This window comes from Gorilla gorilla, chromosome 20, assembly GCF_029281585.2.
Source record: "Gorilla gorilla gorilla isolate KB3781 chromosome 20, NHGRI_mGorGor1-v2.1_pri, whole genome shotgun sequence".
NCBI classification, from domain to species: domain Eukaryota; kingdom Metazoa; phylum Chordata; class Mammalia; order Primates; family Hominidae; genus Gorilla; species Gorilla gorilla.
Window position 1 is genome coordinate 12,949,735 of NC_073244.2, and position 19,336 is coordinate 12,969,070.

Consider the following 19,336-nt stretch of genomic DNA (forward strand, 5'->3'; position numbering starts at 1 on the left):
CATAGGAAACCCATGATCTGGTTTCTGTCACCATCAATTACTTTAGCCATGCCCTGTGTAAGTGCTTTACACACACCACAAATTTATTTTATATCCCGCAACACCCGTAAGGAGCAGGGACCACTGTCATCCCCATACACAGGGAGATTCGTACAACTAATCATAGGAGAGCCATGGTTCAAAATGAGGCACAGGGCTTCCGGGAGCTGACTTGAGCCACTAACACAAATATAATATTTTGGGGTTCAGGTGAAGTAACCTTTCCCTCTCACCCTCTTAGAGTCTCTGACTGGGACTGACATAAGACAGATTAACAAGATAAAACATACACATTTCATTTAGTTGAGGATTTTTGTTTATTTTTAGGGACAGTGTCTCACTTTGTCGCCCAGGCTGGAGTACAGTGGCACAATCATAGCTCACTGCAGCCTGCAATTCCTGGGCTCAAGGAGTCCTCCCACTTCAGTCCCCTGAGCAGCTGGGACTACAGGTGTGCACCACTGTGCCTGGCTAATTTGTAAAATTTTTCGTAGAGATAGGGTCTCTCTATGTTGCCCAGGCTGGTCGTGAACTCCTGGCCTCAAGTGATCCTCCTGCCCTGACCTCCCAAAGGGGTAGAATTACAGGCCTGGGTCACTACGCCTGGTCTTTATTTAGTAATTTTTACATGAGCAGGGGAGATTTTGTAAGAAAAACGAAGACCTAAAGAAGCAGTTGGAGCTGAATGCTTATGTACTAGGTTGGACAAAATATAGTATGGTAGTTTCATCTCCTGCTTTCAGGAAGAAAAAGGAAAGTCAGAGTGTCCTTCTTGTTTGCTATTTTTCAAGCACCTTTAACTCAAAATAACCAATGTGCCAAAGTGGCATACTTTGTTGTTGTGAAGTGTTTTTTTTTTTTTTTTAGACAGAGTCTCGCTCTGTCATCCAGGCTTGAGTGCAGTGGCGCTATCTCGGCTCACTGCAACCTCCGCCTCCCGGGTTCAAGTGATTCTCCTGCCTCCTCCTGAGTTCAAGCGATTCTCCTGCCTCAGCCTCCCAAGTAGCTGGGATTACAGGTGTGCACCACCACACCCAGCTAATATTTGTATTTTTATTAGAGACAGGGTTTCGCCACATTGGCCTGGCTGGTCTCGAACTCCTGACCTCAGGTGATCCGCCTGCCTTGGCCTCCCAAAGTGCTGGGATTACAGGTGTGAGCCACTGTGCCTGGCCAAAAGTGGCATACTTTGGAGTGGCATATTTTGATCCCTTACACAGGCAAAGGCAGAATGGAAGCAAAGTTCCCGTGTTCTTGTCCTGAGTCAGCTGAGTCCAGTGGGGGAAGGGGAAGTTGTTAAAATGCAAGTTCCCAGGCCTTGCCCCATAGATGCTCACGGAGGAGGCCTGGGTGTGGCTTAGACAGACACACCTTTGTTTTTAATAAGTGGGATTCTGATAAGCACCCAAGGCCCAGGAGGAAGCTCCAGGAACCCAGTGCAGACACTCCCGACTCCAGGCCAGGGCCCCAGCAACCCTGCTAAAAGGTGCTGTGATCACTTGGCCAGGGGTTTCAAGGAATCCAAGTGGCTCCCCTGCACAGAGACCACACAGCCGTCCACCCTCCCTGAGACTGATGCCTTCCTTGATGAGCTTTCCTTGGAAGAAAAACATTTTCCATTTTCCAAGAGACTCACATTGAATTTCACAAACCCAGGGAAGCAGAATTTACGCTACCACCACAGCCAATAAGCAGTAGCATCAATTTCTTGGAGAACAGGGAACTTGGAGGGACTTGGGGATATGGGAATGTCCATCCTGGAGGGAGCATGAGAGATCAATGTTACCTCATTTAATCTTTGCCATGGTCATATAAGGTAAGGTCTATCATCAATAATAGGAGGGTAGAGCCTCTGTGGGCCATGATCAGCCTGCTAGCTGGATGGCAGAGAACTGGGAGCAGAAAGGAGGAGGGGAGAGAGCTCAAATGACTATTGGGATTCCAGAGCCCAGGGTTAGGACCACCGCCCTTTGTAAAACCAGCCACTTAGCAGTTAGTTGCTTTGTGTGTCTTCAGGCTAATTTAACAACCCCATACTGCGGAACTCTGGGCCAGAGTTTGGAGGAATGTGAAGAATTCAGAGGCAACTTTCATGCAGCCTCTGGAAAGCTCCCAGGATAATGGGGAAACACACACATTCAATAACCTCAACTTCCGATGGCCCAGCTCAGAACACTGCCAGCTGGAGGTAGGTGGTCTGGAGAAATCCAGAGACCGCCTGGAGGGGTTGGGGATTGAGTTCCATTGCCTTTGGGAGGGAGAGAGATTCCACAGCCCACATACTCTGCACTTTAGCTAAGGTCAACCCCTCCACCTGTGCCGTAGATCTTATCGTCACTTGTTTGCTTAAGGACATAGAGCTAGTGATCCCCTGCCTTCATCTCTTTTCCCTCTGATGACTGGATTATCCCTGTCATCATCCATACTGCTATTTCTCCCACCTCAAAAACAAGGAATAATAATAATAATAGGATGGTAAAGTGAGAACTTTACCTTTATATTATTATTAGTAGTAGTAGTAGTAGTAGTATTTTTTATTTTTTATTTTTGAGACAGAGTCTCACTCTGTTGCCCAGGCTGGAGTACAGTGGCGTGATCTCAGATCACTGCAACCTCTGCCTCCCGGGTTCAAGCGATTCTCCTGCCTCAGCCTCCCGAGTAGCTGGGACTACAGGCGCCCGCCACCACGCCCAGCTCATTTTTGTGTTTTTAGTAGAGACGAGGTTTCACCGTGTTGGCCAGGTGATCTCCTGGCCAAGGTCTCGATCTCCTGACCTTGTGATCGGCCCACCTCAGCCTCCTAAAGTGCTAGGGTTACAGGCATGAGCCACCGCGCCCGGCCCACTTTTATATTATTAAAAAAATATAATAATAATGATAGGAGGGTAAAGGAGTGGAAGATTATTGCAGGATTGGACTCTAGTTGGTTCACATCACCTTTTATCTGCATCCTTGGACAGTCCTCTCCAAAGCTGACTCTGGGTTTGGCCATGGGACTTACTTTGGGCAATGGGACAGTAGCAAATACCACACAAGCAGAAGTTTGGAAAATATTTACATTTGGGGGCTTTTTGTTCCTTCCGACTGGGTATCCCTGCAACCACCACCATATGAACAAGCCTGAGTGAACCTCCTAGAAGACAAGCAATCCTGGCTCTCCCAGCAGAGGCCTCAGCACAGGAGTGAGGCTGTTCCCGGAAGAACCACCCAACCAACACATAGAACTGTAAGAAATAGGCCAGGCACTGTGGCTCACGCCTGCAATCCCAGCACTTTGGGAAGCTGAGGGGGCAGATCGCTTGAGAACAGTAGTTCGAGACCAGCCTGGGCAACATGGCGAAAACCCGTCTCTACTAAAAATACAAAAATAATCATCATAATGATAATAATAATAAGGCTGGGTGTGGTGGCTCACACCTGTAATCTCAGCACTTTGGGAGGCTGAGGCGGGCGGATCACCTGAGGTCAGGAGTTTGAGACGAGTCTGGCCAACATGATGAAACTAAAAATACAAAATTAGCTGGGAATGGTGGTACACGCCTGTAATCCTAGCTACTTGGGAGGCTGAGGCAGGAGAATTGCTTGAACCCGGGAGACAGAGTTGCGGTGAGCTGAGACTGCACCACTGTCCTCCAGCCTGGGCAACAGAGTGAGACTCCATTTCAAAAAACAAACTAACAAAAACAAAAACAAACAAACAAAAAAGAAAATAAATAAACAGTTGCTGTTTTAAGCCACTCAAGAAAGACTATTCAAAAGGCTTTCAATCCCCTGGTCTAACCCATGGTCACTCACCTGTCCACCCAACCTGGGACAGGTCTCCACTCCCAGGATGACATTGAAAATATTTAACATGTGAGTTTCCCGCATGTCAGAATAGAGCAAGATCTTGAAGGTTCATTGGTATTCTCGGAGTGAACCCTTTAGTGGTTGGACCATGGGGAGGTCTGGGAGCCCTTGGGGAAGCGCTTACTTACCAAACGGTATGGAAATAGTGCAATATTTAAACCACCACTTTGGCCATACAAGTATGTCCCTACGAGTCATCAACTCTGCTGGTAGCAACTATTTAACCTCCCTTTTCATGTGTGGAAGAATCTAGGTGTTTTTCTCCTCTAAAAAAAGGCACCTACATATTCCAAGAGGTTTTCCTTAACACAGCCCAACTCATAGCCACATCCCCCAACCACACGACAGGTCCTTACCGGGACACCACACAAAAACAAGCATATTCTCAGATAATTTAATCAGAATTTTAATATAAACAGGTCATTATCCCATATTTTACATGCAGAACGATTTCAATATTCCAAAAAAAAAAGGCATCTTCTGTACATGGTGCTACTTGGCTCTTGTAGGAAAACATTGAAAAAATAATAATTGAGCTGTTGGTGGGTTTTGTGTTTCTGAGTTGTTTTCTGCAAAAGCTGCAGCACATTTGATCCTGCGTTGCCAACGCACAGGGCCGAGGCCACCCAGGCACACAAAGGGACGAGGAGCAGCAACTTTCAGGCAAAGTGTAAAGACTAAACAAGCCGTTCCTGAATATGTGCATGGATGCACACTTATTTTGAGGCTCTTCCTTCCTTCTCCAATGGGACCAAGAGCCCCAGATTTGTGATCTGGTTTTTAACAAGGATTTTCAGTGGCCCGCACCCAGATAGAAATTTGGCTGGTGGCTGGTTCTGGACCTTGACTAGTATCAGACGGTAAAAGTAAGCTCAAAAAGCCGTTGTGTCCCCTCCCCTCACTCCCATTTCTCGGGGACCCTTAAGGAATTATTCACCTTCCATTGCACTCCCCTGAAAGTCCACCATGTTCTTTTGTATGTTCTAGGAAAAAAAAAAAGGGCTGACCTGTTCTTTTCATTCCCAACCTCACCTCTCATATAAATTAATATTCTGAAGAACATGCTGGAAGATTTTCTGAAGTGACACCCCTCTCCGTGTACCACGTATATAAAATCAGCATTCCCTGTTCCCCATCCTCAACAAAACCATTGTTTCTGAAGAGCCTAAGGTGTCAAGGACTCACAAGGTGACATTCAAAGGACATTTAACCCTAAACTTCCACCCACTGTGAAGGAGAGAAATGATTAGCACTGGGACTAAAGCACATCCATTTACCAGATGACCAGCGCAAGTCATATGCTGATGACGCTCCTGCTCTTTCACACGTGTTACAGCAGACTACAAATAAACACCTCCCAATCCAATAAGCACATTTCTTGGTGGACTACCTGCCCTGGTAGGATACAGTGAAAGATCTGTCTGTCAGTTGGTAACATAGTCCCCAGGGTCACAGGATGACCTGTGCAGACCCTTGTGTCAGTTCCCACAGCTTCTCTCAATCATCCTCTGCCTATATCCAGACAAGCAGCAGTGCTTCTCTTTCTCACTGTTTCCAATGATGAAACAGCACCTAGGACAGCTCCTAAAATCTGAACATTTTCTGATGCGTATTTGACATCACTGATGCAGAGAGAAAGTGATGTGCTTGGTATTCTCCTCCTGGAAGAAGAAACTCCTGTGTGGCTTTCACTACATTAATGAAAAGGGTTTTAATCATAGTGAGACATCTTTAAAAACAAGCAACAAAAAGTGTTACCCTAAGCTGGTTTTGTTGCTTTTTGTTGTTGTTGTTGCAACTTAACACTACATACTCCCAGGACGACCGTGTCTTTCTAGGACCAAAGTTTTATTGTTGCAAAGTCAACATTTCCTAATGTCAAAGGAGGTTTGCAACCCAATAGCTGTTTGCTCTTTTCACTGTGGCAGTAGAGTCAAATAAATGAAACTGGTGAACCCCATTTGCAAGGGGCAGGCCCAGCACACCCTACCTTTCTCCAGGGCAGGTGGAGAAAGGTGAGTCTGCAAGGGCAGTGCCTAAAAGTACAAGAGCAGCAAGATTTGGGCCCCACTGGCCCTGCCTAGACTCTCACATGGGTTGTCAAAGCTGCACAAGGTCCAATAATATCAGCTTGAGGTCAGTCAAACCCCAACACAGAGGTCCAAGGTGTTGTTGCAAAAAAAAAAAAAAAAAAAAAAAAGCGTTCAGCACATTAATGGGTTTTGGATTGGAATTTCCCTCACATGCTCCCATCCCACTTGGAGAATTTAAAAAGACATTGCATTAGGTGTTTGTGTGTAAGGTGCATCACCAGCCTGAAAGGAGTGGGAATAAACCATCAGGGAGCCCAGGGCACCTTTGTGCTCACTTCAGGGGGATTCCATGGAACAGGTGGGAATGCTTGTTCTGAATCAAAGCCCGTCTTTGCCCCGGCAGCCATCTCTCACCAAAGGAAGGTACACCTTGCTGGGTTACCCCATATATCAGATACATCATGACAGCCTGGAACTTAGTTTATGTTTGGGGAACATAGTGACAATAGATGGAGGATTTTTTTTTAAAGGAAGATTAAGTTCAGAGAAGAATATTACCAGCCAGGAAGAAAAGGATCTATGCTCACACAAAGGCCATACCTTCTCCATCCCAACTCCCTCCCTCAAAATTCTTACTGGTCCCTGGCATTCGAATCAGCTGATACACACGTTCCCTGATTCAGACCGGTTCCAGGTAGAATTCTGAAATCTCAAAGATGTCCATGATTGAATCACATCTTAACAATACACTGAGGTAGACTGTGCTGAAAAAAGAAAATCACTATCCCCCATTCACCTGTTTATTTTTCTTTGATAAAAATTTACATGCGCTCCATTTTTTATGAGAGTGATTTTCAGAGTGATTTTATATATTAAAATAAATACTTTTTCCCCTAATATAAGAAAAACCTTTCTGAATTAGAAAAATGTGAAAATTGCAGCTAGTGTAGTATACAACCACTACAAATTTACTAACAAGAGAACAAAATACCTAGTTCTACGTGTTTTTTTTTTTAAATTTAGGTACAGACCCTCATATTTACAAAATAAATTTGGCAAAAATAATTTCTGTACTCTTGCTTCTTGTACCCAATTACTGAGGCTCCTCAGCAATATTTTTACATGCTGTCTTTTCCCGAATCATATAAATAAGATAGCAATAGACAATTGGGATTCATGTCTACCTGTGTTCTTAATCAAGAATTGAGAGGGCTTGGAGGTTGCCATTATGACTCTATCCCATTCTTAAGCCCACAACTCTTAAGAAGAAAAGGAAGCAGTCAAAAAGTTGTAAGAAAATGCACTCAGGAATAACGCATGGGCGATGATTTTTTGATGAACCAAAGTGATGAGTTCACTGTGTTCTTTGAGCAGCTGTGGTGGTTCTTTTTGCAAAGAGAAGAAACGGTGGATTCACGCCCATTCGGAAGTTCTTGGTGGTGTGAAAGGTCTTTTTCACGGTTTCTCCTCCAGACTCTACTCTCTTAGGGATTGCAACACTGTAAGCACCTGAGCGTTCAGCTCAGGCCCCACACCTGGCCCAGATGAGGTCACCGGGCTCAGAGCAGCTTCCAGGAGTTCAGTACTGAGGACCGTCAGATGCTCTCAGGGTGGAGGGGACCAAGACGTACTCTCAGTGCACCTCTCTCTTATATTGCTTAGATGTTCCCAAAGTCCATCCAGGTTGTTGTGCTTTGGGATCTGACGTTCTTGGGTTTGCACAATAACGGTAGGCTGTTCACACCCGGGAGAGGAAATGCCACAAGAGGTACACACAGAGAACCAGAGGATGAACACAGGTGTTCTTGAAGGCAGGCTCGGAGCTAGGTAGCTACCAGCTTATCCGAACAGGAACCTTCCAGCAGACCTGGTACCTGAACCAGACCATCCATAAAACCTAGTCTCTCACACACTCCATGTGGCCTCACAACGTCCAAAAGTGTTAGCAGCGAACATGGCTTCATTCCCAGAAACGGATGCCTTTAAGACCAAACAAAGAGGCCACTTGTGCCTGACTCCCTCCCCTTCCCGGCCCCACAACAGGCAGACCAACTCATGTCCCCACTCCCCGCCAACCCCAGGGAATAGTCAATAACTTATGAGGCTAATACCAGAGACTTTAAAAATTAAATATGTTACAAATATATTCTCAAAACTCTGTCATCTCAGTTCTTTTTTTTTTCTTTTTCCATTTTGTTTTTTCTTTCTTTCTTTCTTTCTTTTTTTTTTTCCTTTTTCCATTTTGTTTTTTCTTTCTTTCTTTCTTTCTTTTTTTTTTTAATGTCCTAGCTTGGTTTGGTCTTGAAAAGATTCATAATCACTCCAAATGAAATGCTCCTCCCTTGGCCACCAACGTGAAGGGAGGGTAGAAACCTGAGGCTAGACTTCTGACACAAGAAGAATCTGTCGAGAGCACAGTCTCCCAGTCAATAAGAAGGAAGGAGAGAGGAGGACATGAGCTCGCACCCTTGAGAAGAACCTTCATGAGCCAATTCCCAAAGCATCAACTCCGCATGGATACTTTGCACACACATCAGCCTTGTCTAATGGACACACACACGTGCATACACACGTGAGCACACGCCGGGACCACAGACCCTTATCCAAAGTATGAAAGCAGCAGCTATTGGTCAATTTGAGGAACTCATTTTGTAAAGAAAAAAAAAAATCCTTCAGCCTGGATGAGAGAAAAAAAAAAAAAAAACCATCTTGAAGCTCAACCTGTAAAACTTGAAATTCTCCTGGAACAGGGCTGGGTGTTTTTGTTTTGTTTTTTCTTTTGAACTTTTGTTCCACAAACAGGAAGTTTTGTCTTTTATACTGCAGCTCAGACACCAGCAAAAAAAAAAAAAAAAAGAATTTGCAAAAACAGGTGCTTTCTTTCCATCTGCTGGGGGCGGGTGGGGGGAACGAAAAAACACAAAATCCTGGTTTGAAACCGTCGTCGCCCCAAAGGAGCAGCAACTGTGGAAACCCCTTGCCCTCCAGGTTCACAGTTAAATCCTCTGCAGGACTAGTTAAATTGGTAACCAAACGAGTCCATCTTAAGATGAACAGAAATGTATAGGAACGATCTCTGAACTCCATTGGACATGGTAGAGTCGTGAGAATCCTGAGTTTTCCAGAGGCTTTCAAACCAGAGGAAAGCGAAAATGGGAACCCCTGCCCGCCCCTGCCACGGTAGGCACTGTTAGGAAGGATTGGACCGAGGCAAGGTCAGAATCCGCCCGTTTTTCTTGCCTCCGTTCATGTGTGTGTAAGGGATGTGTTCCTCGTAGCTCCGCTTGAAACCTAGCGAGGACCCTCCATCCCGGCCCCCCGCCTCCTCCCTCTGACAGTGCGAGGAGCGGTCCAGGGGCACATTCTCCATGTCCTCAAACTCCATCTCCAGCTCCTCACTCTCGGGAGCCTTGTTCTCCTCGCTGTGGAAGAACGACACCTCTGGAAAGCTGGGGTGCAGGTCGTCCTTGAGCAGGTTGACAATCTCCAGGAAGGTTGGCCTCATCTTGGGGTTGAATTGCCAGCACATGCGCATGAGGTCAGTGCTGCGGGGCAGAAGGACACGTCCTGCGTGAGTCTGGGGGCCCTGCCAAGCATCCTCCCAAACCCCTGCTCTTGTCCCTGCAGCCAACACCCACGGACCACATGTGCTCACATCAGATGCTGGCTGGGTGTGTGGACAATTGTCAAGGCAGAAATAGCAATGCTAGAGATGCTGAGAGATGGTGTTTTCTTTTTGCTTTTCTTCTTCTTATTTTGGACACAGCGTCTCATTCTGTCACCCAGGCTGGAGTGCAGTGGCATGATCATAGCTCACTGCAGCCTCTGCATCCTAGGCTCAAGCAATCCTCTCACCTTGGCCTCCCAAGTAGCTGGGACCACAGGTGTGCACCACCATGCCTAGCTAATTTTTGTATTTTTTGCGGAGACAGGGTTTTGCTATGTTGCCCAGGCTGGCCTCAAACTCCTAGGCTCAAATGATCCACCCACCTTGGCCTCCCAAGGTGCTGGGATTACAGGTGTTAGCCACCATGCCTGGCCGCTTTTTTTTTTTTTTGACAGGGTTTCTCACTTTGTCACCCAGGATGGAGTGCAGTGGCGCAATCATAGCTCATTGCAGCCTTGAACTCCTGGGCTCAAGCCATCCTCCTGCCTCAACCTCCCAAAGTGCTGAGATTCCAGGCATGAGCCATCCTGTCCAGCCTGAAAGATGGTTTTGAAAAGGGCTTCCTCATTTCAAAACTGGCTCAAGAGTAATCCCAGCACTTTGGGAGGTTGAGCCAGGAGGCTGAGTCCAGGAGTTCAAGGTTGCAGTGAGCTGTGATTGTGCCACTGCACTCTACCAGCCTGGGTGACAGGGCGAGACTTCATCTAAGTATATATATATGTATATATGCATATATATTTGGAGGGGGGAATATATAATATGTATGCCTGACAAAATTTTTGTGTGTCTGTGTTTGTTTTTGAGACAGAATCTCACTCTGTCACCCAGGCTGCAGTGCAATGGCGCAGTCTCTGCTCACTGCAACCTCTGCATCCCCGATTCAAGCAATTCTCCTGCCTCAGCCTCCTGAGTAGCTGGGATTACAGGCGCCCACCACCGCGCCTGGGTAATTTTTATATTTTTAATAGAGGCGGGGTTTCACCATGTTGGCCAGGCTGGTCTTGAACTCCTGACCTTAGGTGATCGTTCACCTCGGTCTCCCAAATTGCTTGGGATTACAGGCGTGAGCCACCCATGCCCAGCTACCTGACAAAATTTTAAGTGTATAAAGAATTAACAGGCGGCTGTAATCCCAGCACTTTGGGAGGCCAAGGTGGGTGGATCACGAGGTCAGGAGATCGAGACCACGGTGAAACCCCATTTCTACTAAAAATACAAAAAAAAAAAAAAAATTAGCCGGGCGCAGTGGCGGGTGCCTGTAGTCCTAGCTACTCGGGAGGCTGAGGCAAGAGAATGGTTTGAACCCAGGAGGCGGAGCTTGAAGTGAGCCGAGATCGCACCACTGCACTCCAGCCTGGGTGACAGAGCAAGATTCCGTCTCAAAAAAAAAAAAAAAAAAAAAATTAACAGGCAAACAGGTCTCTCTCCCCCAACCCCAGGTCTCCAGTTCCCTTCTCGCAAGATAACTACTGCTATAGGTTTTTTGTGCAACCTTCCAAAGATACAATATGCAAGAAAATCATATGATTTGCGAACACAGGCATGCAGGTAAAGACATAATATGTAAACATGCGCGCTTATAATATGTAAATGAGGTGTACATGTGCCATGATATGCTGATGCACACAGAAACATATAATATGCAAACATAAATACCTATGTAAATATATAATATGCAAACGTAAGCGTACATGTAGCACATATGGGAACTCAAGTGTGTGTACCACAATGCAATATGCAAATGCAAGCATGCATGTAAAGACAAGCTATGCAAACACAAACACACCTGTAACATACAGCATGCAAACACGGTGAGCATGTAGACACAGGAAAGGCAAAACCAAGCACACGTGTAAAGGGCAATACCCTTTCAACGAACACCTCACACACCTTAAACCCTTTCTACACTTACACTCTCTCTGGACAGTTGTCGGGTTGATCCAGATACCCTCCATCCATGACAAATTTCAACACCTGTTCATTAGACAGGCCTTGGTAAGGCTGTTCTGCCAAGCTGGTGATTTCCCAAAGGACCACGCCAAAGGACCTGCCGATGACAGTTGATAGTAGTAACAAATAAGCCATTTAGACACACACACACGCACACACACACGCAAACACACACACGCAAACGCACACACACACAAACACACATGCCAACACATACATGCAAACACACGCACATACACGTGCACACACATGCAAATACACACAAACACGCAAACACACACGCACACACACATGCACACACATGCAAATACAAATATGCAAACACACACAAACACATATACACACACAAACACACACACGCACACAAACACATATGCACACACACACACACGCACACACACACACACACACACATCTCTTGGTTTCTAGAACATGGTTGGCCACTTAATAAAACAATTCATGCTGCAGTTCATAAATGCTGTGAAAGGAAAATCAATTTGGGGCTCCCAAATCACTAAACTCAAGGAAAAAGTCCAGCTGGGAACTGCTTGGACAAACCTGCTTCCCATTCTATTCAGAGTCCCCACTCTGCTCACTAAGATACCTGCATATCTGATTGGCTCCTTTGGAGAAGCGCATCAGAAACTCAAAAGAATGCAAACATTTGTCTCTTATCTACCTACAACCTGGAAGCTCCCTCCCCGCTTCGAGTTGTCCCGTCTTTCCAGACCGAACCAATGTTCATCTTATATATGTTGACTGATGTCTCATGTCTCCCTAAAATGTATAAAACCAAACTGTGCTCTGACCACCTTGGGCACCTGTCCTCAGGACCACCTGAGGCTGTGCCACGGCCACGCGTCCTCAACCTTGGCAAAATAAACTTCCTAAATTAACTGAGACCTGTCTCAGATTTTCAGGGTTCACAATGCCTACAGGATTGGTCAGGACATAAGAGTAGCCGTGGAAAGATCCTCAGACAGGACGCTGCCTTCCTTTCCTTGATGGGGCGTCCAGGAGGATGGCAGGCTTCCTTCCCCCGCTCTTGGCTCTCACTAGCACCTGGAATTCAAGCCCAGCGTCCATCCACCCATCCACACACAACTCACCACATGTCAGAAGAAGTGGTGAAGACCCCATCCTTCAGGGACTCCGGCGCCATCCACCGTACAGGGAGCAGACCCTTGCCCCCTTTCCGGTAGTAATCCGTTTCATAGATGTCTCTGGTCATTCCAAAGTCTGACAACAGAAAAGGTTCACACGCTCTTAACCTTCGGCCTTGGTCCTAGCATCTGCCACCTTGACTGCCCCACCTCTCACAGAGCCCTAAGAGGGGTTCACCTGGCCCATGTCTGCGCTCACCTGGGTGGTGGCCAAATCCAGTAAGAATGGATTCTGAGGGTATGCATGGGGAAGTGCAGGGGGAAGATGGGCTACTGTTTAAAGGGAGGGAAAAGAAGGTACCAAATCACGAAGAAGCTACATTTTTCTTTTTTTTTTTTTTTGATATGGAGTCTCACTCTGTCCTCCAGGCTGGAGTGCAGTGGTGCAGTCTTGGCTCACTGCAACCTCTACCTCCCTGATTCAAGCAATTCTCTTGCCTCAGCCTCCTGAGTAGCTAGGATTACAGCTGTCTGCCACCATGTCTAGCTAATGTTTTGTATTTTGAGTAGAGACAGGGTTTCACCGTGTTGACCAGGCTGGTCTCGAACTCCTGATCTCAGGTAATCTACCCACCTCGGCCTCCCAAAGTGCTGGGATTACAGGGGTGAGCCACGGCACCTGGCCAGGAGATGTCTTTTTGAGTCATAAATAGAATCATATCACTTCCTGCTGCCCCTTGCTAATGTAAGATAATGTCAAGATGACTTGCTGTGACACGCAAGGTCCTTCTGGGTCTGGTTTCTGCCTCTCTCCTCATCCTCACATCTCACGCTGCTCTGGTCCCCTCTATATTCCTTTTTTATTTGTTTTTTGAAATAGCGTCTCACTGTCGCCCAGGCTGGAGTGCAACGATGCAGTCACAGCTCACTGCAGCCTCCACCTCCTGGGCTCAAGCAATCCTCCCACCCCAGCCTCCTGAGTAGCTGGGACCACAGGTGTGCACCACCACACCCCACTTTTTAAAAAATTTTTTCAAGGAGATGGAGTCTAACTATGTTGCCCAGGCTGGTCTCAAACTCCTGGACTCAAGCAGTCTTTACACATTGGACTTCCAAAGCACTGCGATTACAGGCGGGACCTCCGGTCCTACAAACATATCTTTTAAAGAAGTAAATGGGTAAGTGAGTTTATCAATACATGCAATTAAATGACAGCTTGAGGGGGGGGTCCCCATCCAAAATCTTGCCCAGCCAGGCACAGTGGCTCATGCCTGTAATCCCAGTGCTTTGGGAGGCCAACACAGGTGGATCATTTGAGGTCAGGAGTTTGAGACCATCTTGGCCAACACAGTGAAACTCCGTCTCTACTAAAAATACAAAAAGTAGCTGGGTGTGGTGGCACACGCCTGTAATCCTAGCTACTCAGGAGGCTGAGGCAGGAGAATCGCTTGAACCCAAGAGGTGGAGGTTCAGTGAGCCGAGATCCTGTCACTGCACTCCAGCCTGGGCGACAGAGCAAGACTCCATGTCAGAAAAAAGAAAAAAAAGAAAAGCCGGTGCAGTGGCTCACGCCTGTAATCCCAGCACTTTGGGAGGCCGAGGCAGGAGGATCACAAGGTTAGGAGATCAAGACTATCCTGGCCAACATGGATGAAACCCCGTCTCCACTAAAAATACAAAAATTAGCCGGGCATGGTGGCGCACACCTGTAGTCCCAGCTACTTGGAAGGCTGAGGCAGGTGAATCACTTGAACCTGGGAGGTGGAGGTTGCAGTGAGCTGAGATCACGCCACTGCACTCCAGCCTGGGCGACAGACAGAGTAAGACTCTGTCTCAAAAACAAAAAAACAAAACAAAACAAAACAAACCCCACAAAAAAAAAAAAGAAGTATCTTGCCTTTATATTATCAGAAAAGACTTAACGGCTCATTATAGACAACTTCCTTCTGAAATCAAACCCGGCCTGGGTCGTTATGTTTTCAAAGCAGAAAGCCAGACGAACCTCCAATTTTGACAGTAAAATCATGGGCGACCATGCAGTTTCTCGCTGCCAGGTCCCGATGCACAAACTTCTTGGCGTTCAGGTAGGCCATCCCGTCAGCAATCTCTGCCGCCATCTGAATCATCTCTTGAAGGGTAGGGGGAGGGCGGCCGGGATTATTCTAAAACAGAAACACGGGGTTGGTGTTTCAGCAGCACTGGGATCCGAGGAGGCCAGGAGCGGGTGCTCCACCGAGTACCCCGCTGGGTCCCCCAAAGCAGCTTACCTCAGCCTCTGGCCGCAGAGAACGGAGGTAGCTCTTCAGGTCTCCGTGAGCCATCAGCTCCATCACCACCAGCGTGGGCTGGCCCTTGGACACCACTCCCAGGAGGCGCACCTGCGGAGCAAGCAACCAGGGTTCTTGGAGGAGGGTCCGTGATTCGACTCACCAGGGTTCTCCTCCCTCCCTGGTGTCTATGTCACACACAGCACCCTGTGGCCTGGATGCAGCGTGCTCAGCCCTGGTCTAGGAGAGCAGACAGACCTGCCCAGACAGCAGACAGATAGGCCTTTGTATTTTTTTTTTTTTAATTTTCGAGACGGAATCTTGCTGTTACCCAGGCTAGAGTGCAGTGGCGTGATCTCGGCTCACTGCAACCTTTGCCTCCCAGGTTCAAGCAATTCTCCTGCCTCAGTCTCCCGAGTAGCTGGGGTTACAGGTGCCCGCCTCCACACCCGGCTAATTTTTGTATTTTTAGTAGAGACAGGATTTCTCCATGTTGGTCAGGCTGGTCTTGAACACCCGACCTCTGGTGATCCGCCTGCCTCAGCCTCCCAAAGTGCTGGGATTATAGCCACTGCACCCAGCCAGGCCTTTGTATTTTAACCATTCCCTCTGCCTGGCTCTCTGTTCCCTGCCACATCCACAGGACCCAGCTCCTCATGTCCTCTAAGTCTTTGCTCAAATACACCCCTGTCCAACCCTCCTTTCCTCCCTTTCTTCATGTTTCCATAGCATTTTCTCCTAATGTATAAAGGGTTTGGAGTCAGCCGGGGGTGGTGGCTTATGCCTGTAATCCCAGCACTTTGGGAGGCTGAGGCCGGTGGATCACCTGAAGTCAGGAGTTCGAGACCAGCCTGGCCAACATGGTGAAACCCCATCTCTGCTAAAAATAAAAAAATTAGCTGGGTGTGGTGGTGGGCTCCTGTTATCCCAGCTACTCAGGAGGCCGCGGCAGGAGAATTGCTTGAACCTGGGAGGCAGAGGTTGCAGTGAGCCGAGATTGTGCCACTGCACTCCACCCTGGGCAACAGAGAGAGACTCTGTCTTAAAAATATATAAAAACAGGCTGGGCGTGGTGGCTCACGCCTGTAATCCCAGCACTTTGGGAGGCCAAGGCAGGCGGATCATGAGGTCAGGAGATCGAGACCATCCTGGCTAACACAGTGAAACCCCATCTCTACTGAAAATACAAAAAAATTAGCCAGGCGCTGGGCGTGGTGGCTCACGCCTGTAATCCCAGCACTTTGGGAGGCCAAGGCGGGTGGATCACGAGGTCAGGAGTTCAAGACCAGCCTGGCCAGCATGGTGAAACCCCGTCTCTAATTAAAAAAATATAAAAAGCATTAGCTGGGTGTGGTGGCAGGCATCTGCAGTCCCAGCTACTCGGGAGGCTGAGGCAGGAGAATTGCTTGAACCCAGCAGGCAGAGGTTGCAGTGAGCTGAGATCATGCCACTGCACTCCAGCCTGGGTGACAGAGTGAGACTCCATCTCAAAAAAAAAAAAAAAAAAAATTAGCCAGGCGTGGTGGCAGGCGCCTGTAGTCCCAGCTACTCGGGAGGCTGAGGCAGGAGGATAGTGTGAACCCAGGAGGTGGAGCTTGCAGTGAGCTGAGATTGTGCCACTGCACTCCAGCCTGCACAACAAAGCGAGACTCCATTTCAGAAAAAAAAAAATATATATATATATATATATATATATATATGAAATAAAATAAAAATAAAGGTTTTGGAGTCTGTCTCCGCCTGCTGTTTTGGAAGCTCTACAGGGACAGGTATCCACTGTATCACAGGGACAAGAGCAGGGCTTTAAATGCCCCATAAATATGTGTGGCAAGGATGAAAGCACATGGGACTCAAAGAGGAACAAAGGAGCAGAAAGGCAGGAAGAGTTTGTGCTGCCTTCAAAGGAGAGTAGGAACGAGGGCAGGTGGTATCAGGCGGACCTCTGTGTGGTCCTGGGTTACAAAGGAGCCAGGAAAAAGCAAGAAATGGAAGAGTCTAAAAAGCAATGGAAGATTGTGGAAAATGATGGAAGATTCCGGAAAGTGGTGGAAGATTCCAGAAAATGATGGAAGATTCCAGAAAGTGATGAAAGATTCTGGAAAGCAATGAAACATTCCAGAAAGTGATGAGACAGTGATAGAGTCTGGTTCCAGGCGAAGTGGGAGAGGATGGGATTTGAGAAGGGAACGATCCCTCCTCACACCTCTAGGATGGGAAGCTTAGTGGAGTGGGGGGTGGGTAGGAGGTTACACCCTGTGTCCTCTGTCGCTCTGTGCAGGAGGAGGAGGCAGAGAAAGGGAAGGGTCAGGAAAGCCAGCCCATGTCCCATCCCCACTGGACTCACCACATGATGGCAGGTGAAGCCCTTCATGACCGAGGCCTCATTGAGGAACTCAATCCGCTCTCGGAGACTGGCTGACTCGTTGACCGTCTTCACCGCCACGCGGGTCTCTGCCTCACCCTTGATGATGTCCCTGGCATTGCCCTCATACACCATGCCGAAGGATCCCTGCCCCAGCTCTCGAAGGAGGGTGATCTTCTCTCGAGGCACCTCCCACTCGTCCGGCACGTACACAGAGCATGGAAACACTACTTCTCACTTATCTACACAGCATCCTTGGCAGATCCCTTGGGGGTCTGCAGCCACCTTCCACCCAAGCCCTCACCCAAACCCCCTCGAAAACACTCATGAAATGAGTTCTGTGATCCAGGACCCATGCCGGGCACTGGGCATATGGCCGAGAACAGGACAGGCATCTGCACCCATGGAGAGGGCATGGCAGAGACTCAAGGAAGGAGCCACAACTGGTCCAAGATCCTGGCCAGTATGTCCTGAGGCAAACCTGCAGCCCCATCCTTCTTGCCTGATTTCAGACCCTTGCTACGGAATGATGCTACTTCCCACCTGAGACTACTGTTTCTGCAAAGTGCCAAGGGGATGGAAGACAGGTTGTAATAGGTTGGGGAAAAAAAAAGCCAGGACACTTGGAGCTCTTCCCATGAAAAGGTGGAGTCTATCTCACCACCCCTTGGCCCTGGGCATGGCCTTGTGAGTTATTTTGGTCAATGGGAATCAACAAGAATGACCCAAGCAGAGATTTGGAATGGACTGTTGCCCTGGAGCTTGCCCTGGAGCTTGCTACTAGAAACCAACAGAGGACCATGCAATGAAGCCTGAGCCAGCCTGCTGGAGCCTAAGAGGCTACATGGCCAGAGTGAGGCTCAGCCTCCCCCAGCTTAGGTCCCCCACCTTGGGACCACCCAGCCTGCTGACCACCAGACATGTGAGTGAAATCATCTAAGACTACCGAGTGCTAGCTGACACACCAGCAAAATGTAGCTACATGGGTGAAGCCAGGCAAGACCAGAAGAACCACCCAGCTGAGCCCAGCCCAAGTGGTCGACCCTGCCCAAGGGTCCCAGACCAGCTAGATGAGCCCATTCAGGCAGGTGCCAAATACCATGTGTCCAGATGCACACAGTAATGAGGTTTCTGCAGCAAGGGCAGTTTGGCAAGCTCAAATGAATAAGAGGGCTTTTCTGGGCCTCCCTGGGGAACCCATCCTTCACTCTCACTCAATGGTGAAGGCAAAGGAAGCTGATGAGTAGGGTTCTGGCCACCCACAGGGAAGGGATGGTACTCACCATCACTGGCACTGAGATACTCAGGGTTTGAAGAAGCATAAAGCGGTCCCAGCGGCCCATCTGGCTGCCTGGAGGAGGAAAACGAGGCACGTTAGCTTGAGATTCTCATGGGACTCTGCAGAAAGGTGTTTCATACAAGACTCCCCAAGGCAAATGGCAGCCCTTACCAGCAGAATCCCCATAATCCTAGATGCAGTCTAGGGCAGGGATGGGGGACCTTTATGTTTTGAATGGAAGCCCATCAGACAGGTATGTAAGTGCATCAACATGGGAGCACTCATCCCTCCCTGGGTGGTTTTTGTTTTGTTTTGTTTTTGTTTTTGTTTTTGTTTTTACATTTCAGAGTTGCAGTCTTGCTGTGTTGTGGCTGGAGGGCAGTGGTATAATCATAGCTCACTGCAGTCTTAACCTTCTGGGCTCCAGAGATCCTCCCACTTCAGCTTTCTGAATAGCTGGGAATACAGATGCTCACCACCACACCTGGCTAATTTTTAAAATTTCATAGAGACAGGGTCTCACTATGTTGCCCAGGCTGGTCTTGAACTCTTGGTCTCAAGTGATCCTCCTGCCTCATCCTCCCGAGCGGCTGGGACTACAGATATGTACGACCATGCAGGACTCTGGCTGGCTTTTTTAATAATTTGTGGCCATCCATGTAACACTTAAAAGCCACTCACCCAGTACTGTTCTAGAGCGAGCTCATCGCGACTGATGAGAAACAATTATTAAATTTTCAGGAAACTAGTGAGCCAGTTGTTAAATACAAGCATCATTAAAGATTAA

The 19,336-nt window shown here is 47.9% G+C and overlaps 1 protein-coding gene across 7 annotated transcripts in view; it reads right to left on the bottom strand.

Annotated features, from left to right (window-relative positions):
* Positions 1–4,278: 4,278 nt before the first annotated feature.
* The window catches only part of INSR (insulin receptor), a 184,860-nt gene continuing 169,802 nt past the window's right edge, over positions 4,279–19,336 (bottom strand). For all 7 annotated transcript variants that reach the window (XM_055371434.1, XM_055371433.1, XM_055371432.1 and 4 more), the window contains 7 exons: positions 18,554–18,621; positions 17,253–17,497; positions 14,909–15,019; positions 14,644–14,803; positions 12,648–12,777; positions 11,501–11,635; positions 4,279–9,466 (listed from right to left, as the gene is read on the bottom strand). In XM_055371434.1, coding sequence (XP_055227409.1) covers positions 9,112–9,466; positions 11,501–11,635; positions 12,648–12,777; positions 14,644–14,803; positions 14,909–15,019; positions 17,253–17,497; positions 18,554–18,621 — 1,204 coding nt within the window. In that variant the 3' untranslated portion in view covers positions 4,279–9,111. The remainder of the gene's footprint in view (positions 9,467–11,500; positions 11,636–12,647; positions 12,778–14,643; positions 14,804–14,908; positions 15,020–17,252; positions 17,498–18,553; positions 18,622–19,336) is intronic.